Genomic DNA, 23,119 nt, shown 5'->3' with positions numbered 1-23,119 from the left:
TATATTTGATCAAACTTTTATAATAGAATCAACTAAGCTTGGACCAACAATGTGAACTACTTTAACTAATAACTATACCACCATTTACTCAACAACATACTACATAGAAATATAAGTCTCTATTAGGCAATCAAATTGTTTAAATATATTAAGGTCTTATAGTAATTTAATGATTTATTAATGATAATATGGTTCAATATACTTTGCTTGCATAAAAGAAATGAGGTGGAGACTATACTTATTTCTATTGCATTTTTACCTTCAATAATTATTCCAAATTTATTAAATATTCAAATTTAAAATCATAATAATTATTAGCCCAACATTGAACAAAGTCAAATCAAAGTTCTGACTTGATTTTGGCAAATTCAAGACTCCCCTTCCCATCAAGTCTGCCAGAAAAGTAACGCCGCAAATATTCTTGATAAATGACTCTGCTGTATTGACAGGGATTCAACTCATCTATGAGCTCAGGAGCAGGACCCACTTCTGTTTCCTTACCTGGACTGTAAAACATGCAATGGAGATTCGATCCCTGTCTGTGCTTGTGACCGCTCTGTGCTCAATGCTCTTATATATTCCATTGCTTGTTACCTAAATCAAAACACACAAACCAAACTTACATTTGGTATCAATCTGGTGGCATCCAACATTAATCCCTATTCACTAAACAGATACATAGGTAATGCATCATCAAGAATAAAGAGGGTAGACTTATTTTTTATAAATGAAATCTTCAATCGAGACAATTATTCACAGCTTGGATGGAAACGTTCAAAATTATACACCCATACGAATAATCTTCGAAACAAGTTAACACCCTTTAATAGGTCCTACACATGTTGTATTGGCCTAAAGACTTCAAATTATCATCATTACCTCGAGCATGTCCCCAATACTTATAACCAGGGCACCGGGGATGGGTTGAACTGGAATCCATTTGCCATCCTTACAGATCTGTAACCCTACTGTTTCATCATCCTGCAGCAACATTGTCAAAATAGTTGCATCTGAATGAGGGCTTAAGCCAAAAACCAGATCTGGTCTTGGACAGGGTGGGTAGTAATTCATTCGCATTGTCTGTGACACTTTTCCAAACATGTTAATGAAACAGTCTGGTGTTAGCCCAACATTCTCTGATAAAAGGGAAAGAACTGTATTGCCAAGCTTTTCAACTTCAACAGTATATTGATCCACGGTTTCTCTGCAACAAATGGGCAGTGCAATCAGATTGAAAATGAAAATGATAAAAGTCGGATAGGAACATACCACCATATCCTGGAATTAATTATGAAATGAATTCAAAAAGGGAATCGAATAAGTATATATTTGTTACATATCTAGAGCCATCATTACATAGAAATCAATCCAATGACATATTACCAACATGAGATAAACAAAATGATCAAACACATTGATTGAGCTTAAGCTTTTATTCCTTCTATTGAAAGAGAGAAAAGTTGAACAAGAGACTAATGTAATGCCATTACCAACATGAGGTCAACAAAATGATCAAAAACATTGATTGAGCTTAAGCTTGTATTCCTTCTATTGAAAGAGAGAAAAGTTGAACATGAGACTATTAATGCATTAGTAGCTTCTGCAAGATAAGACTCTCCTTACCCGTTAATCTCCTCTATTCTGTTTTGGTTTACTCATCTATGCTATTAGATTATCTGATTTATGCTTTCCGAACTGAATATGTTTATCAGATTATAACATTGATCATGATTATAATATTGACATTGATAAAGATGAATTAGATCGACGACTTGCTTAACAAAGTTAAGCATCGATCTAATGCTATTAGTTATCGGGCTTGTTTGCAATGATACCGATTCATTATCGGGTATGTCTATATCGATCTATTATCAATGATACCGATTCATTATCTGGTATGTTTATATCGACCTGTTATCATTTACAATGATACCGATTCATTATTAGGTATGTCTATATCCATCTGTTATTAATGATACCGATTCATTATCTGGTATGTTTATATCGATTAGTTATCATAGACACTAAGTGGATTGATTGATGGTTGATGGTTGTAAAAGTCATGACCAAGTGACATCTTGGTCGGACATGTCTAAAAGACATGTCCGATCAAGGTGCCACTTGATCGTGACTACCTTATATATATACATCATTCAAAAGAAAGGAGATGACATTGAAATCGATACATGTTCATCCTCCATACCTGCAGCAAAAGAAAGACAACAACATTATTTTCATAGTTATAATATCAAAATTTTAAATACACCATCCTGCATATAACTTGTTCATTAAATTGGAAATTGCAATAATATTTACATGGTATCAAAGCCAGGTTGATCGAACTTGAGGCTATTCAATTTTGAGAATAATTTAAGAACAAGGTTATATACTACATCACATTTCTCCAATGGCCAACGCTATCAGATTCGAAGACAGACTCGGAGGTGGCGATGATTTTTCAGCCTGGAAGTTTAGAATCCAGATGATCTTAAAGGAGAACAAAGTGGATTCATCTATTCAAACTAAAAATGACCAACCTGAAAATGAACCTAACAAAACAGCATGGATTGAGGGAAATGAAAAGGCCATAAAAATAATAGTTGATGGGGTGAGAAACAACATAATGCTCATCATAAGAAAACATTAGACAGCCTATAAAATGTTCAAAGCACTTGAAAGCACATTTGAGATATCAAATGCAAGTCGAACTCTGGCATTAAAATGAGAAATAAATCATATCACCATGAACAAGGGGGAGACAATCAACACCTACTTTATGCGGATATCAATTCTGAGAGATGAACTAGCAACTCTGGATTATGAGATCCAAAGCAAAGAGTTAACACTCATTGCTCTAGATGGGTTGCCTAGTGGATGGAGCACATTCGTCCAAGGCATCAGTGCAAGGTCCAAGTATCCTAAGTTTGAAAGATTAAGGGATGATTGTCTCCAAGAAGACTCAAGATTAAACAAAATGGGAATAAAACAAAAGAACATAGACGAAGACCTTCAAGTTCTAAATACTAACACAAATAAGACAACCAAGAAGAAGCAATTTAGGAAGAGGAAGGGTCATCAACGCAAGAACACTTCAAAGAGAGACCTATCACATATTCAATGCTATAGGTGCGATAAGTTCGGGCACTTTGTTGCAAAATGTCCAGAGAGAGCCAAACAAGCCACATTTGCCAAAGTAGGAAAATCTAAAAGAGAAGATGACACCCAGAACTATGTCCTCTACTCAGCACTTACAAGTCATGCATCAAATAAGTCTAACTCCTGGGTGATCAACAGTGGCTCATCCAGACACATTATAGGGTTTAGAGATGTGCTAGACTCCATGACAGAGGATAATGATGAGGAAGTAACCATCGGAGATGATTCCTCACATCCAGTTAGAGGAATTGGTTCGTGCACCATCAAACTGAAGACAGTCATATCATTGCAACTCGAAGGAGTACTATATGTCCCCAGCATCAAGAGAAATCTAGTCTCCATATTAGCCCTAGAAGATAACGGATACAGAGTAACCTTCATGGAGAACAAGGTGTTGGCTTGGCCAAGACATTCTTCCATCAAGAAAGCTAAAGTCATTGGTCAAAGACAAGGCTATTTGTATGAGTTGTGCATAGAGCCTAACCTAGCCCTAATTCATGAAGCAACAAATGCAAATGAGGTCTAGCATAGAAGACTAGGCCACCTGTATTATAGAGCTTTATCATCTATGAGAAACCTTGTCACAGGTTTACCTAAGTTGAATACATGGTTGGGAAGATTATTGAGGAAGATCGATGCCACATTGATACTGCTGAGTGTCCTGTGCATGGCATATGGGCTCAGCATCTCACAGATCTTGGTTATGTCAGATGAACACAACAACTAAAAGTATGTGTGTCAAAGAGCAACCATCAAATGAGATCTAAATCTTCAAGTGCAAAGAATTAGGAATGAGCAATTGCTGGATTGCGAGGAAGACTAATAAACAAAGAGATAAGTAATCCATGTTTGATTAATGATCATGAATTTCATATGTAGTTATTAATTCATGCAATTACATTATGCGTGTTATTTGTGAATCAACATTGTCAGTAGGTGTCCGCACAGGACAAGCTACATTTGAATATCTTGTTTCAATCAATGTACTATGAGAAACTTGCCCCTTACATGCAAAACATCTTTAGAATCACAACTAAAGCAGTTAAAAATGATGAAGAGCTTGTTGCTCCTTAGGCTATAGAGTTTTGAAGTACTATTTGTGATGAATAATTCAGGAAGAATATGGAGGGGACTTTAGTGGAGATTTTGAGATTTCGCACTCCCATCTATAAACAAGTATTTTCCTGTAGAAGTGCAACAGTCCATGAGGAAGCAATGTTGAACATAGGGGCTCTTGTTTATGCTACTAGTGGTGAATTTGCTAAGTACATGCCAGAGTTCTATAAGTCATGTTTTGCAAATGATCTTTTGAGATAAAGAAAGGACAAACCAAGAAGCATAAGAGATTTCATTCAAGGGAGAAAGAACTCGATGCTTGCAGTCATAGGATTGAGTTGATGGCGGTAAGTATTCATCGAAGAAGAAGAACCCATATAGTTTGTCCTTGCGATCTAGTTCTTCGAAGAGGAGGTCAGATGGTTGATATCAGATTCAGAGGGAGTCTAACATTTCATCAGAAGCAACATTAGACAAGGAGGTCAGAAGGTTGATATCAGGTTCAGAGGGAGCCACACCATCATGAAGATATGCTTAATGCATCCTTCTCTATGAGAGAGAAGTTTGAGGAGCAAGCCATTGCTTAATGCATTCTTCTGTGTGAGAGAGGAGTTTGAGGAGCAAGCCCTTGTTAATACACTCTTCTTTGTGAGGGAGCAGTTTGAAGAGAAGGCCCATGTTCCACCCTTTGGGAATAGCCATGATGAATGTCATCATGTTGGGTACCATGATGAATCGTGTTCCACCCTCTAGGAGTAGCCATGGTGGATGTCATTTCATAACTATATTATTAACAAGGATTCCTCCCTAGCTAAGAGGGAGTGTTGATGTTGTAGTGGCCACCCTTGTGAAGAGACAGATGGTGTCATTGAGGACTGACCCCTTGTGAAAGGGTGCCTCCCTCATATATATATAGAAGATGCAAACTCATTCTCTGATCCATTCAATTTATGTGAAGAGCAGTTTATATATTAGTTAGAGCAGATCAATCCTGTTAAGAAGGCCAATCAGATTTGTTCTTGTGAAATTTGCTTCAAGGAGTGAAGCAACATGTATTGGGCCCATATCTTGCATTATTGCTAGACATATTTGATATATAAAGAAGACATTTTTATGCTGGGTGTTTCTCCCTCGAGTAGGAGGGTTTTCCCTTGGAGATCAAACTACAGATATTCTAGCCAAACCTCTTTCAGAGTGAAGGTTGATCACTTCAGAAAAGGTTTAGGTATGATAGAAAGGTAATTTGCTTTGTAATCTGTATTTGCATGTTTAATGTGTAAACTTCTTTGTCATGATAGGACATTTTAGATTTTATCCCCTGGGTTCATATCTAAGAGGTGACGATCTCTCAAGATAATGAACACTTGTATGGAGACATTATAAGGTGACGATCTTATAATGTCCAAACTAGTTGTCATGGTGGATCTCTGGTGGATCATGGATGAAGCCATGATTGTGTTGTGGTAAAACATTCATATGAAGTGTTAGCGCACATACCACAACTTGGATAAGATGAGAATTTAAATCTTTCTCATACGATTATCCTTAAGTACTACGTGCTTAGGCAATACTGATATCACGTGCTTAGGTGATATCCTTTCATCACAAGATTGACGTGATGGACATTTGTATCATGTGTCTAGATGATACTTCATATCATGCGATTAGGTGATATGACATTTGTATAAGGTGTTTTTTTTTTTTTTTGCACATACCACAACTTGGATAAGATGAGAATTTATGACTATCCTTAAGGATTGCGTGTTTAGGCAATACTGATATCACGTGTTCAGGTGATATCTTGTCATAATGAAATGATGAATCTTTTATATCACATGGTTAGGTGATACTCTATGTCACATACTTAGAGTGATATTTTATATTTGTATCTTATGTCCTGATGGTACTTCATATCATATGTATAGATGATATATATTCTTGGAGATTGACATTATGAAAAAGAAATGTGATGCAGGTTACTTTATCTATCTTCCAAAGCTAAGAGGGAGTGTTAATGCATTAGTAGCTTCTGCAAGATAAGACTTTCCTTACCCGTTAATCTCCTCTATTCTGTTTTGGTTTACTCATCTATTCTATTAGATTATCTGATTTATGCTTTCCGAACTGAATATGTTTATCAGATTATAACATTGATCATGATTATAATATTGACATTGATAAAGATGAATGAGATCGACGACTTGCTTAACAAAGTTAGGCGTCGATCTAATGCTATTAGTTATCGGGCTTGTTTGCAATGATACCGATTCATTATCGGGTATGTCTATATCGATCTGTTATCAATGATACCGATTCATTAGAGACTAATGTAATGCCTCATTTTCTTAATGAACTAAGAAGCCAAAAAATATAGAGTAATGGAAGACCTGTGCGTATCCATCATATTATTTGAAGATCTTACTCTATATAACTTGTCTCTATGCATTGCAACCTAATGGGAGTATCCACAGCCAACATAATCCTACAGTGTAAATTAAGCAGTAAAAGTATTAGCTGCCATCACTGGTAATCTAGATTAGTAGATGCTAGATTAGCAGTAATTTGTTCATTACTGTTGCAGTCAATAAAGCCTTAAGTTGTGCAGGCTTATCTAAGTTAATAAATCCCTAATCCATGACACGATTTGTGGAGTCTATTTCTTCATACATCTGCTTTATATGCAGCAAATCACTTGAATAAAAAGAGGACATTTTTTTCATCTTTTTATTTGTTCTCTTTTCTGTTTGTATTTCGTCACTAGGATGCAGAGTCATATTTTCAGTAGGGCATCAGAGCTAAGTTCCCAACTTCCAGTCAAGAGAGCATGAGGGCTAGGCCATGGATTAGAAAAACTGCAACTCTTAAGCAAAGCTTTTCTCAAGTGGGTAGATTCAGATTTGTTTTTAAATGGCTGGCCAATTAGGTGAAGAAATCAAGATTTGGTTAAGTTCAATGTAGAAAACCTCATCTGTGGAAGGTGAAAATGAACATGCAGCACTTGGGAGCAGAGCTAGGAACTGAACTGAAATCTGCTAGAGGAGATGGAGCAATCATGTAGGAGCAGAGAGAAGGAAAAACATTAGCCACAATCTTGCTCAACCTACAGGATGCACAATGTAAGCAGAATCATTACGGGGGAGGAAATTCTTTCAATTATGAATGGCTGATCAAGAACCAATGTCATAAAACATCAACAACCTCAAATCTTTGTTGATTCGCTGAATCAGTTGGCTGCAATTGGCTCTCCAATCTCAGAAGAGGTAGTGTTATGAGTCTTAAGGGGTTGGTGATCCCTCTAGGCACACAAGCTAATCACAAACTCCAAAAAAATAATTGTGTTATTACTGCAGGAGCAGTTGAGAAGAAAAGTCATAGGAGAGAAGTCAAAAGCTCACATTGCCTCGTATGTTGGAAAGAAAATACAGTTTTTTCCTGTTCGTGATTTTCTATTTTAAGTTGTTTTTGTTGTGCCTCTTTCCGACTGATGTCACTTAGTGGGGTTGTGGTGTTATGTGGGGCCTGTGGTATTCTCCCTTATATAGCAAAATAAAGCTCTGTTTTAGGTAGGTATGAAGAGGCTGTGAAAAGGAGATGAGCAGCTTCACTGTGATTTTTGAGTCAGTTTTTATTTTCTGTTAGGTGAAATATAATGCAGAGTTTTGTTTTGTTTGGTTTAATTTGTATGTTTTTGCAGACAGAATGGGACTGTTATCTTATGTTTTTCTCTATATATAAGATTAGCTCTTCTAGTTCTCTGTTAGAACTGACTTGACTTGCAGGCCCAGAGGCATTCATCTGTATCAAACTTGGTATAACAGAAGAGGTTTATAAGTTTGATCTGAAATCAACATTAATATTCACAAATATGAAATAATGAAAAAGTATAATGAAATTGTATAATAAGTCGAGAGAATCTTATGACATTTGTTGGTCCATTCACCTCTATTTTTATATCGGCACCACCCCCACCACCGCTCTGCCACTGTCCCCTCACCGTTCCGAAATTTAGACTCTTGTCCCTCCATCCCCAAAATCCATCCCCATATCCCCCTGTCAGAAAACTCCATGAAACTATGTTTTTTACCAAGTGAACATGTGATTTCTATTACAGTATACAATGACTTTACCCCAACTTTAACCCCCTAAATGCGAACATTGTTTAAGTTTGCCTATTAAACCGTAGAGCTTAGGAGTTTACAATGATATAAAATACGTTCGGCATAAGTGGCAGTTAAACTTGTTATCATATATAATTTGCCGTTATCTGATTATAACCATTCTGTGCAATACAATTATGCATAATCTTAAAGAATTCGCAACCAACTTAATTACAATAATTTAGGTACCTGAAGTCTACAGGTTTTGATGGCCAAAATTTCATTTTTCTATTCTCTGGAGGTGAAATGGTCAAGAACAGTCTATCAGCCCAGTCCAGTTTTTGGTCATCTGAGGCTATGAAGGCCTGGCCATAGCCGTCACGCTCTTGCACTTCATACTTGAGTTTTTCTTCCAGCGGTGATTGAAAGAAATCTCTCATAATTCCCTTCATCCTGTCCAGCAGAGGCAGAGGAATTCCATGATTTACAGCCTGTTACAAAAACATGCATACCATCTTAGCAAGTAATCAAGTAAAAAAAAAAAAATTATTAAAATTTGTATTTCGCTTTGTTCATTATAAAAAAATCAAGTTAGTGCCATTATAATAAATAGCTTGAAAGGTACTGATATATCACATCGCATAGTCAACAGCCACAACCTACAAAGGATGCACAAGCAACTCCAGTGAATTGAGTGAGGAAGGCTCTTATTAAAACCTTACATCTCCATGAAGAGAAGGAATCATTTGATTAAAAATCAGATCAGTACATAGCTCAAGGCACGTCATATAATATTTACAATAATTTCATTTCCCGTAGTTTCTTCTCTCTCTAAAATTTGCTACATACTATAACACTGATAAGAGTCTTTATCATCACTACTATGGCTTTCTTGAGGAGGGATATCTCACTTAAAGCTGGTGTAACTTTTCTTAAGTAAGATGTATTCTTTAAAAATGCCCACAAGACATGACACTGAAATTGCCTTCAATATTAGGAGAGGGCACTAAAATGGAGTCAAACTAACATATCAACAGAGATAGTTGAAAATTTTCAAGCCTGTTTCAAATTGACAAATCTGTTGTTCTGTAGTCCACCTCTTTCTCACAAACATCAAGTCTTCTATATAATTTACAATCAATTTCGTCCTACCCACCTGAAAAAATCCACATTGTTGACATGCAATTCCAAGCTTTTCCATTTCCTTTTGCCTGCAGAAATCTGATTCCCCCCAAAACATGTCCATATCAATTATAGGGATATCCAAATGACTAGTAGGACATGCACTTGGGCGCTCCTTCTCTGACCTGATATACCTTTGAGGAAGGCTGTGAAGGTGCTGAGATGCCAATTCCTGATCAACAGGAACTGAAAACGTTTTTGAAGTACCCTTAGAAGTATCAAATACGGTGGCTGAATTAAACATGATTCTTATCAATCTAAACAGACGTCTGTTTGCTTGTGCACTCGAATCAATCTAAAGAGAGAAAGTTTATGATGGTCTAGCTTCTAGGTATGTTAGGATCCTCCCACAATACTCCTGAATGAAGTGCATAATGCATATAAATTTCATATTTTATAAAAATGCTTTTGAAATCTGTTTCTCCTTGTCTATATAGAAAATATGAGATGCCCATTGAATTAATCAAATTGAAAAATAATTTTAAATTTTTTTTATGAATTGACTGGACAATAAAATAATTCCGGGACACCATTATTGTGCTCCGATTGATATCACCAAGTGGCTTTCGCGAAAAGACGGAATTTATGTATCATGACCCTTGATGTTATGAAATAGTAAATACCAATATAAAATTGATTGTTCGCTCCCAAAGCAATCATATGAAATTAACAAAAGATTTCCATATCTTTATTTCATATAGAATATTTCAATCTCTTCAAATGAGTTGTCAGGTTTCACATTTTGAAAAAGTCATTGAATGTAGAACAAATAATTGAGACGCAGCGAACCAAACCCTAGGGGTCAACGCACGTGAATAAGTGGAAATTTTGAGGGAAAAACGCAGCGAGCCGAGATCATGGGTGAATGCAGCAACCCTGGGGTTGCATTTTCTGGCGCCATGGCTGCGGCAGCTACGGGAAAGAACGAGAACGAAGAAAATAACAACGAACAAAAATGCCTAAGATTTTTGTTTTCTAGCGCCGCTGAAGGAAATATGAGGCTGAAGGAGGAAGCGAGAGGGGGCCATTCCAATGGAGGGACACCCCAAGAAGCTATTGGGAAAGAATTTGAAAATGTGGCTATGAATGACAATGAGAATGTGGCTGCGAAGATTGTGGAAAACCCTACGGACTGAGAATGGAGAAATGAGGCACTCACAAATGGAAGAGCAAAATGGCAAATACATACGTAAAACCCTAGAATTCCTCTTCCCTAGGATGTTATGGATTGCATTGCAGAGTGCCAGCATAGATCGTTATTCTGTTCTTCTTAAGAGGGTTCTCAACTGAGTCGGATATTTAAATGGGTAAAAATTTAGTCGGATTTTTATAAATTGGCAAAATTTAACTAGAAAACAATGGGCTAGGAAATTGAAACTTTAAGGGGTTTAGGAAAGGGTTATTTCTCTTGCAAGTTTAAAAATATTGAATGTGCTCAAGCTATTCCCTAATATGGAAGATGGTAATTTGTGGACAAACATGCTACTTATAAGCAGGGACACATTGGATTTTCACTTTGAAAGTAATCCTAGATCATGATACCTTGTGTGGGTAAAGCTTCTTTTTCTAAGCTTAGCTTTTGTATCTTTATTGAAAGAAATAGTTGCTCAACTGGGCAAGGTTATTTGGTGCAAGAATTGTTCTAATAAAAAATTTAGCATAAGAGTATATCCAAGTTACTGTTATGAGTTGTCTCAAATTACCAGAACCTTAAGCAATTAAAACTTTAATACTGAAACCCAAAATATCAATATTGGAATGCATAAACCAAATATCGAAATAGTAGATAAACCAATTAAGCATAGACAACAATCAGAGAATAAATACCATCCATATGACACCAAGATTTGTACATGGAAAACCCGATAAAGGGAAAAACCACAATGGGAAGCAAAACCACAATCAGATAATGCTTTTGTAGTAAGTATGTGAATTAAAATTGAGGGGCATGTTGATGCAGAGCATCTATCACAAACCATAAAACCTTCATTCAAGGGTATCACTCACCCAAAACTAATACAAGACCTTAAACTCGAATTAAGAGGCATATAAAAAAATCGACCACTCTTCTCAACTCCAAACCAATTTCAAAGGTTATATTCCATCCCTACAGACCTTCATTCAAGATTTCAAATCATAACATTCACAATAAAATGAGAGAACAAATTCTTTATTGTCATGGAATAGCCTAGTTTAGTTTTTCATCCTTTAAAAAATATTTTCACCAAAATAATCATAAAATATTCAATTCTTAACCAAATTAAGTCAGACAAAAAGCATTGGAAAGATGATTTAGAGACCTTTCCAACACATATAGCCTTTCTTCATTATTACTCCTCATGTGACCATATCAAACACTACAATTGGATTGTTGTTGCCTTCACCAATCTACTTTTCACCATGAACTGTAACAAACAGTAATCAATAACCTTTTAAATATTGATCATAAAGAAAATCTCTCTGGTCATACTTTAGATTAATGAGTTACAAAACTTATCTCAAATTTTGTAGTTAGATCCAACGGTTAAATCAAAAGTTATGAGCATTTTCTCAAAAACGGGTAACCCTTGGCAAGGTTTTGACAATTTTTGTAAAACAAACACATCTTGCCAAATACTCCACAAAAATGCATAAGAAAAGATTTATCTAAAATATATTTCATTAATATATCATTCAATAACATCTACATATAAAAATTACACCAAATGTGATCCTCCATGGATCTATGACAATCACAGATTCCTTAGAACCTCATGACAGTTTGAGGGTTTGATGGATAATCTTTGTCAAATACCCTCCAAACTGCTCTACCTTCTTGATTTCGACCAAACATGATTTTATAAACCATTTCCAACTCCTTCCTAACTACTCTAACCACCTCATAACCAATGGATTTCATTTTTACACTTTTGTTGCACTTTTTGGCAATGTTGCTACTTTGCAATTTTTACAATTTTTGCATTTTTTACATAAATGACTCTAACCCTTATATGGAAACTTTTAACACTTCAAGATGGACCATTATGATATCTTTGAACAAAATGGCTCATTTAGCCTTACATATTATGATTCAATGGACTCAAATAACCTTAATACATTATGAATGACTCAAATACAATAAAATTGTTCATATTATGACTTTTGACCTCCCGGTTTGCTTGTGTGCTTAGGTGTCTCTGCACCATACTCCCAACCTTGAAAAGTTTCCAAGTCGTGGTTACAATGACCTACAAGAAAAATTTTGAGTGAAATTCTCACCTTTGTCTTCATCTTTACCTCTGTATGCCTCTTTATGTTGCTGCTTCCTTCTCAAACAATCACTTTGTGACTCCTACCAATGGAGTTTGTAGTGGTTTCCATCCAAATTATTTTACCAACCATAAGTCCACCTCTCCATGTTGCATCCTCACTAACAACCTTTATGCCTCACCTAGGAGTTCTCCTCTTTGCCTCTCTCCCTAGTCTTTTAGCAACCAATGGACCATCCCATGGCCCTAGACCATCCCTTAGGCCCTTGACAGACCTTCCTTGTTTGCCCACACACAACAACAACTTCCTCTTGCAGCTAGATGGACAAGCACCTGCAACCAAATTAACAACTAATGACACAAAATTTTAAATCTTCTTGGGCTAGGTCTTGGTGTGGATTGCCTCCTTCGGCGTTCTACCCAAACACTCAGGCTCTTTTAGCTCTGATACCAATTTGATGTAGAGTATCTATCACAAACCATAGAACCTTTATTCAAGGGTATTACTGACCCAAAACTAATACAAGACCTTAAACTTGAATCAAGAGGCATATAAAAAGGTCAACCACTCTTCTCAACTGCAAACTAATTTCAAAGGTTATATTTCATCCCTACAGACCTTCATTCAAGATTTCAGAACATAACATTCACAATAACATTGGAGAACAAATTCTTTATTGCCATGGAATACTTTAGTTCAGGGTTTCATCCTTTAAAAACTATTTTCACCAGAATAATCACAAAATATTCAATTATTAACCAGATTAAGTTAAACAAAAATCACTGGAAAGATGATTTAGAGACCTTTCCAACATATATAGCCTTTCTTTATTATGATTCCTCATGTGACCTTATCAAATGCTACAACCGGACTGTTGTTGTCTTCACCAATTTGCTTTTCACCATGAATTATAACAAACAGTAATCAATAAATTTTTAAATATTGATCATAAAGAAACTCACTCTAGTCAGACTTTAGATTACTGAGTTACAAAACTTCTCTCAAATTTGTAGTCAAATCCAACTGTTAAGTCAAAAGTTATGAGCATTTTCTCAAAAATGGGTAACCCTCGGCAGGGTTTTGACATTTTTTGTAAAACAAACATATCTTGCCAAATCCTCCACAAAAATGCATAAGAAAGGATTCATCTAAAAGATATTTCATTAATATATCATTAAATAACATCTAAATGTAAAAATTACACCAAATGTGATCCTCCATGGATCTATGACAATCACATATTCCTTAGAACCTCATGACAGTTTGAGGGTTTGATGGATAATCTTTGTCAAATCCCCTCCAAACTGCTCTACCTTCTTGATTTTGAACAAACATGGTTTTATAAACCATTTCCAACTCCTTCCTAACTACTCTAACAACCTCATAACAAATGGATTTCATTTTTACACTTTTTTTGCACTTTTTGGCAATGTTGCAACTTTGCAATTTTTAAAATTTTTGCATTTTTGATATAAATGATTCTAACCCTTACATGGACACTTTTAACACTTCAAGATGGATGAAACATGATATCTTTGGATAAAATGGCTCATTTATCCTTACATATTATGATTCAATGGACTCAAATAACCTTAATACATTATGAATGACTCAAATACAATAAAATTGCTCATATTATGACTTTTGACCTTCTGGTATGCTTGTGTGCTTAGGTGTCTCTGCGCCATACTCCCAACCTTGAAAATTTTCCAAGTCCCTTAGAAACGCGGGTACAATGACTTGCAAGAAAAATTTTGAGTGAAATTTTCACCTTTGTCTTCATCTTTACCTCTGTATGCCTCTTTATGTTGATGCTTCCTTCTAGAACAATCGCTTTGTGACTTCTACCAATGGAGTTTGTAGTGGTTTCCATCCAAGTGCTTTTACCAACCATAAGTCCACCTCTCCATGCTGCATCACCTCACCAACAACCTCTATGCCTCACCTAGGAGTTCTCCTCTTTGCCTCTCTCCCTAGTGTTTTGGCAACCAATGGACCATCTCTTTGGCCCTTGACAAATCTTCCTTGTCTTCCCACACACAACACCAACTTCCTCTTGGAGCTAGATGGACAAGCACTTGCAACCAAATCAACTACTAACAACACAAAATTTCAAATCTTCTTAGGGTAGGTCTTGGTGTGAATTTCCTCCTTCGGCGCTCTACCCAAACACTTAGACTCTTCTAGCTCTGATACCAATTTGATGCAGAGCATCTATCACAAACCATATAACCTTCATTCAAGGGTATTACTGACCCAAAACTAATACAAGACCTTAAACTTGAATCAAGAGGCATATAAAAAGATCAGCCACTCTTCTCAACTGCAAACCAATTTTAAAGGTTATATTCCATCCCTAGAGACCTTCATTCAAGATTTCAGATCATAACATTTACAATAACATGAGAGAACAAATTCTTTATTGCCATGGAATACCCTAGTTTAGGGTTTCATCCTTTAAAAACTATTTTCACCAAAATAATCATAAAATATTCAGTTATTAACCAAATTAAGTCAGATAAAAATCACTAGAAAGATGATTTAGAGAAATTTCCAACACATATAGCCTTTCTTCATTATGATTCCTCATGTGATCATACCAAATGCTGCAACCAGATTGTTGTTGTCTTCACCAATCTGCTTTTCACCATGAACTGTAACAAAATAGTAATCAATAACTTTTTTATATATTGATCATAAAGAAAATCGCTCTAGTCAAACTTTAGATTACTAAGTTAAAAAACTTTTCTCAATGTTGTAGTCAGATCAAACAGTTAAATCAAAAGTTATGAGTATTTTCTAAAAAATGGGTAACCCTTGGCAGGGTTTTGACAATTTTTGTAAAACAAACATATCTTGCCAAATACTCCACAAAAATGCATAAGAAAGGATTCATATAAAATATATTTCATTAATATATCATTAAATAACATCTAAATGTAAAAATAACACCAAATGTGATCCTCCATGGATCTATGACAATCACAGATTCGTTAGAACCTCATGACAGTTTGAGGGTTTGATGGATAATCTTTGTCAAATCCCCTCCAAACTACTCTACCTTCTTGATTTCGACCAAACATGGTTTTATAAACCATTTTCAACTCCTTCCTAACTACTCTAACCACCTCATAAGCAATGGATTTCATTTTTACACTTTTATTGCACTTTTTGGCAATGTTGCAACTTTGTAATTTTTACAATTTTTGCGTTTTTGACATAAATGACTCTAACCCTTACACGGACACTTTTAACACTTCAAGATGGACCAAATATGACATCTTTGGAAAAAATGGCTCATTTAGCCTTACATATTATGATTCAATGGACTCAAATAACCTTAATACATTATGAATGACTCAAATACAATAAAATTGTTCATATTATGACTTTTGACCTCCTGGTATGCTTGTGTGCTTAGGTTTCTTCACACCACCTACAATTGCACAAAGGCCAACAACCTATAGCACATTTCTCATCACAAAAGGAGTCTCACTGACTACATAAATGTCTAGACTACAATCTGGAAGAAAGAATGAACAACAAAGATAGCATCTCCTATTCCTGAGTACAGTTTTGGTTAAGCTCTATACCAGAGGACTAAATCCTCTTACATAAACCCAACTCGATCACCAAGGATCAACCAAATGATCTATCTGAATGATTAATAGATTATTCACCCATTACATCCTCACGTATGATCTACAATGAGATCTTACATCATATATACAAAGTCTCAACCATAAAAAATAAGGTCGGCCACCAGACAATAATACAATTGCATAATTATAAAATATGTTGGCCTAAGACAAAAAAAATAATATCCAATCCATAAGACATCCCAGAAACACATTGAGATGTCTAATCCACATGTTACATTAAGCCGGTCCATAACCTAGATAAATCAGGACCCAATATAGGTCCACACACGCTAAAAAAATGATCCCAATCAACCAAGTCTCAAACATGATCACCATCAGCATCCTTAATCTCGACTAGAATTCACACCAACACCACTTATGCATATCATCAAAGATTTTTATCAAAGCTCTTCTGGTGAAACCCTCACTGAAACAACAAACAAAGCTTACTAGAAAACAAGATAGCATCCAATCACCGGATCAAAACCAACTGAGTGAACATGAAACTGAGTAGCATGAATAAGCCAATTCCATAACCCAAACATACCGGAGGATACTGGATCCAATCCAATCAGAAACCAAACAGCCTACCGGGACCAGAAGGATACCGGTAAAGCAGCCAAAACAACTAGTGTTGACATGAATAAACCAATTCCATAACCATCGGATCCAATCCAACCAAAAACCAAACAACCTACCAGGACTAGAAGGATACTGGTAAAGCAACCAAAACAACTAGTGTTGACGTTAATGAAAAAACATCAATGCAACATGTAATCAATTCCTCCAAATGGCCAACAGAGAGATGCCTCCTTTTTTCATACATCACTTATAGAAGGTAGGGGAGGGGCTATCATTGGTTTTTCTCCAGGTTGGGTGTTCATAATTTTTTTATTGATAAAGGTGAGAACCCTTCACACAGTTGTGTGTGGGCTCTTACTTTTATCAATGGATAGACCATTGGTTTTTTCTCTATATATGCTTTAAATTGTACTAAAGACAAAAGTGAATTATGGGATTGAATGGCCAAAATCCTTCCTAATGTTGATTGGGTCATAGTAGGTGACTTCAATATGGTTGAATATCAAAATGATTGAAGTTGGTCTAGCCCTAGTATATTGAGCAATGAAGAATTTGATAAATGGTTATATTGTCAGAATTCCATTCCTATTTTTTATCCTATTCACAACAAAACTTTAGCCATGGTAATAATTGGTTTACTTTGTCTAACTACAGATTTGGAGAGGACAAAAAACTTAGCAGACTAGATAGATTATATATTTCACCTAATCTTCAGGTTGTCCAAGACTCATATCGCTTTTGTGTTAAAATTGATTACTCCTCTACTCTCTCAAATCATTTCCCCATCATTTGTATTGTTTGAGAAATGTTAAGGCCAACAATGACTCAAGGTTTCCACACAAACTTAAAACTTCTCATTTAAAAAATTATTTTAATGTGGCTGCTCTTGTGGGCCTTTGGAATTATATCCCCAAGCCAAAGGAGAGAGATTCTTATAGGGAATGTGTTAGATGCTAGGACAGTCCCAAAGACACTGAGAGGGGGGTCGGGGGGGAGTGATGAATTAGTGTCTAACCAGTTGATGAAAGATTTAAACTTATTTGCAACTTTACAACCCAAATTGATATACCGATAAATAAATAATTATGTAGTAAAGAGAAACAAAAGTATAACCATCAATGCACACCATAACACATATATTTTTGGCGAGGAAACCCGGTAAGGGAAAAAACTTGGTGGGATTTGTGACCCACAATATTTACTCATTGGTCAATATGAATAAATATTACTTATACAATAGGGGCATGCACATGCAGGAAGATTAACAACCTAGAGCTCATTTCTCAACAACAAAATCGAGTCCCACTGACTACAAATGGATGGTTAAATCCTATAACAATGTACTGCTTCAAAATAGCATATGCAATGCTGGATTTAGTACTAGTTTAAGCTCTATCTGATACCATAACCAAAAACCTTTCCGGTAAATGATTCTGCCTTCACAGAATAACCTTCGTTCTGCTCTACTTCTTATTCACTCTCAAAATAGATACAACAAAGTGCATAAACAACTATCCGGTATCATAACCTACAATGTCTCATATACCACTTATTACATTACATAATTACATTACAAAATGACTTACAAGATCTCATACATATATGAGTCTTTACAATACATCAAGTCAGCTATACAAATATAATTACAATACAAAACAATATTATTTCCAAGTCAGCTTAGAGTGTCAGTATGATCTACAGTCGGTGTAGACTGGATGTCGGTGTGAATACACTTGTAGTGTCTGTCAGTGCCGGTAGATGATGTCTGTTGCCAGTGTAACTTGTGAACCATGTTACCAGTTGGTTGCCATCAATGACAACATCAACTATTCTCATCTAAGTGTATAATGCCAACAATCTCCCCCTTTGGCATTGATGGCAACACTCATGAGAAAAATCCAAAAACTGATATCCAAAAATGAAGTCCAAAAAATGATCCAAAACAGAGAGTGCTCACCCTAAGCAAATGATCCCTTCTGTACATTTTTCTCATACACTACTCCCCCTTTAACATCAATGAAAAAGGATGTCAAAAGAATCAAAGAATTCAAAAATTTTCTAGAGACCTATAACCAGTTATGTACAATCTGAAAAATATTCGCCAAAACCAAGTTAAGACTTTGCAAAAAATTTGTACTGTAAGAAATTATGGTCTCAGTCCATCGGATCATCCCAGTTAGATAATAAATTTGTTGCTCTGGTGATCTTTCCCCTTGAATGGTTGCCTTTGATAGCTCATTCCGAGGTGTTAACAAGTTTTCCAATCTAGGACCAAGTTTGTTCTTCAACTCCCGGGTTTTCATTCTTATCATTGCTTTCTCTCTTTCTAATTTTTCAATCTTTTCTTCAAAAATTGTCATTTCTCAATCCAAAACTGAAGTAAGTTCCCAAGAACCAATCATATTATCGGCTATATCATCAATTTCCTTATGTGTTTTCTTTATTTCCTCATCAATGTCCTTTGTTAGATGGTGAGGCTTACATGCTTCCCTGTACAACTCTTTGTATTCTAGAATGGTGGAATTTAGTGTTGGTAGTAAATAATCAATTTGCCCTGTACAGTCCTTAATTGTCTTGTCAAAGAATTCATCTTTCTCCTTATTTACCCTTTCCTCAACAGTTTCTTCATTTATTTTATCCACAATTTTAATGTTAGAAGCAATGAATTTGGACAATGTGTCCAATTTACCTAAAGATCCAACAATATGATCAACTTTACATGCCGGTGCAATTATTTGCAATATTGGTAAAGAATCATCAATAGCCTTAAATTATAAGGCATTGTATTCTGCAATCTTCTTTATTGAATCTAGTAATACATCAGTAACATATGTTGGTCTATAATCCATAGTGGAAGTGCTAGGCGGAGTGCTTGGTTCTACAGTTTGTTTCTTTTCTTCTCCAGATGTCTTAACCACTTCTGCTTGCTTGTTTCCATCTTTAACCTCTTCTTTATCCACTATTTCTTCCTTATTCTCACTCTTGTTTTCATTCTTATTTTCATTTCCTGTCGATTCATATACATCCTATTCTTGTTCCTTTTCTACTTCAGCCGATATCTCACTATTAAGCTAAGTATCATCAGGAATGGATTCTGGTTTCTTAACTTCAGTTGTTTCCTTATCCATTACTCTATTAAAATCCTGGGTGTCCACATTCATGGTAAAAAAAAGTCTGACTCTGGATCAATATCATCTTTTGTTACTTCCTCTACCTTCTCTTCTTCAGGCTCATTTTGCATTTCTGCCAGTGCCTCTGCAACTACCAGTGGGGTGTCCTATGTTGGTGGCACTAAGTTATCTGGTATGTTGCCAACCTTACCCTTACCCTTATCTATTTTCTGATACACTTTAGTGAATGATTTATCAATTTTTTGTCTATCTTTTTCTTCTTTATTCTCTCTCTCAACAAAAAATGTGTCCCATTTATCCATTGTTTCATCAACAATCTATTTTACTCTACTAGCCATAAGACTAACTTGTCGATGACCACTCACAAAAATAGTCCTATTTTCTTCAAATATTAGATAATCAATTTCCTGCTTAGAATTAATAGGATGAACAACTAACAAAGCTTCAACCTTATATTTCTTATCTAACTCCATAATTGACATTCTCTTTGCTTCTAATCTTAGGTACAAATCATTGGGTAAAACATCTATTACCTCAATAAGAACCTTCTTGTAGATATCTAGATTCAAAATAATACTTTCCTCTATAGTTTCCTTATCTGAATCCTTAAAAAAATGATAAAATTTATTTACATTGTTGAGGTTACCATGTTGGGTGATTTCATTTACCAACTCTTTCAGTGAAAGAGTATTCGGTTCCTTTGGTTCAGATTTCTTCTTTGGAGTAACTTTCTTTTTAGGACCACTAGGCTCTCTTACAGTCTGTTGCTTTTTTTTGAGTGTCCTTGATTTCTTAGGAGATGAAGCAGGTGCCGGTGAGGGTTTTCTTTTCTTCTTGTCCACTTTCTTGAATTTAGTTGCCTTGTCATTGTCAGAATGTAATGAGGTAGCCACAGGAGAGATATGTGCTACCAGTTTCTTTTCTGATTTACTTTCTTTTACACTTGCAACAATACCACCAAGATTCATTAACCCTTTTGTAACATCTTTCACAAACTTGGAAGCATATTTCATTAATTTATCTCTTTTCTTTCTCTGCTTCTTAACTTCAACCTCTTTCTCAATTATTTCTGCATTTCCAAATATTTCCTCTATTGGTTCCGGTGGGGCATCTAGGAGTATTTTAGCATATGAATCCAAGATGTGTGAATCCACCTCATAGCCCATCTCTATAATCTAGACAGTTCTAGGTCTAACTGCCTCCATCCATATTTCATCTCTTTTCACAACAAAGCATATTTGTTTACAATTCTTTGGGGAATTTTTTCCCTTTTCCTCATTCTTGCTTGAAAATCCTTGAAGTAATCTTTTACCAGTTTGTCACTGTCAGATCCCATGTTGGTAATTGCCTCCTTTATCTATTTTCCAACAGAAATATCATAGGCAAAATCCTTATGACCAATACCGAGAATCTCCTTTGAGAAGTAAAGCATTAGGCACACAATCAAATTTCCAAATTTAAAGGTTCCTTTCTTGTCACCTTTGATCTTGTGCAAATTTTCTAATAGTTCATCTTTCAGCCATTCACAGATGTCAATTTTAGCATTATTCAAGATCATCTCATAAGCACTATGAATGAAAGAACTTGATACAAAATTCAACCTATTAGTATGAGAAACTCTATATCCAATGACCATACTTGCAAATTTAACATTGTTATCTGTTATATCATTAACCCTAAGTGACCGATTGTCAAATGTAGCACCGATTAAGCTCATAACCTCTTTGTTTGGGATTTTCTTTTTCTTGTCAAGCCTAGTGCCGGTGGAGGGTAAACCAATAACAACTCTTATAGCTTCCTTAATTCTCTTAAAAACTGAGTCTAACCACATGAATTCAGTGTGAACCTTGCTAAGAACATAACAGATGGTTTCATTTGAGAATTTTGGCATAAGGAGGATGTCAATGAGCCCTAAATCCTCAACAACCTTGTGTTCCGGTTTCACTACCCCATGTTCGTTAGTGATAACATTTATAAACATATTCTTCAAGTCTTCAGACCCTAAACTTTCAATGTTACAATGCATGTATTCCCTAGGGTCTTCAATAGATGCAAATCCCTTCGGGATATTAGAAAATGCACCAATGGAGTCATCCAATTTTGCTATCTTAGGAATTATCTTGAAAATGGGTATAGGTTGTTTTATGTTTTCCACAATGGTAGGGTTTGCAACGAATTTAGGAACGAAGGATGAAGAAGCCATTGCGTAAGATAAATACCTTTTAGTTGAGAAACCTCTAAATGCCTTAAAAGCTTTTGCTGCTTCACCTTTAGGATGCATTTGCTCAATTTCGCTCTCTTCAAATGCTTGAATGCTTGGTGAGTTGAAATGAGAAGTTATAGTGCATTTATAACCAAAAATTAACTTTCAACTACAATAAATGCTTCGTCGGTGAAGTGAATACTCCACATATCTGTCGGTAAAGAAGAATTATAACTTCTTACCACCAACTGAGGGTAAATGCATGATTTTCAGTTTGTTGCCTTACCCCTAAGGATTATTCCTTAGTTAGATGAAGAATCTCCTACTGGTGCAGGGTTACCCTATTCTATCGGTGCAGAGACAGATTCATCAATTCTCCGATCTTTCTTCCTGATCCATTATTTAGAAAATTCTTGCTTGATTTCATTCATCTTTTCTTTGCCTTTGTTATTAGATCCTTTGTTGTTCGTCGGTACAGTCTTACTTCTGCAAAATCTTGCAATATGCCCAATCTTGTTACATGCATAACATGTTACATTGTTCCTCTTAATAGCTTTTCCATAGCCTTGACCAGTTTGAGTTCTTCATTGATTAGATAATTGTCCAAATCTATCACAAGCATAGCATTTTACATTCATTTTGCAATTTTCTAAGTGATGTCCATTTTTATTGCATTTGGAACATTGACCTGTGGGTAAGTTTGTATTCTAATTATTCCTAAATTTGCACTAATTTGCTCTATGACCAAATTTGTTGCAATTAAAAAATTTTCCATTGAATTTATAAGCATTAAGTTACCTTACTGATTTGTTGTGATCATGA

At 35.5% G+C, this 23,119-nt stretch overlaps 1 protein-coding gene across 1 annotated transcript; it reads right to left on the bottom strand.

The window, feature by feature from the left end:
• Window positions 1-323: 323 nt before the first annotated feature.
• On the bottom strand, window positions 324-10,760 carry LOC131055920 (protein SRG1). The gene is made up of 4 exons (XM_057990230.2): window positions 9,466-10,760; window positions 8,559-8,800; window positions 880-1,204; window positions 324-594 (listed from the first exon to the last, which is right to left on the bottom strand). The coding sequence occupies exons 1-4, from the start codon at window positions 9,733-9,735 to the stop codon at window positions 463-465; spliced, it is 969 nt and encodes a 322-aa protein (XP_057846213.2). The 5' UTR covers window positions 9,736-10,760; the 3' UTR covers window positions 324-462.
• Window positions 10,761-23,119: the final 12,359 nt, after the last annotated feature.

Source organism: Cryptomeria japonica, chromosome 5, assembly GCF_030272615.1.
Source record: "Cryptomeria japonica chromosome 5, Sugi_1.0, whole genome shotgun sequence".
NCBI classification, from domain to species: Eukaryota; Viridiplantae; Streptophyta; class Pinopsida; order Cupressales; family Cupressaceae; genus Cryptomeria; species Cryptomeria japonica.
Note: the sequence above shows the minus strand (reverse complement) of the source record. Positions and strands in the feature narration are given on the sequence as shown.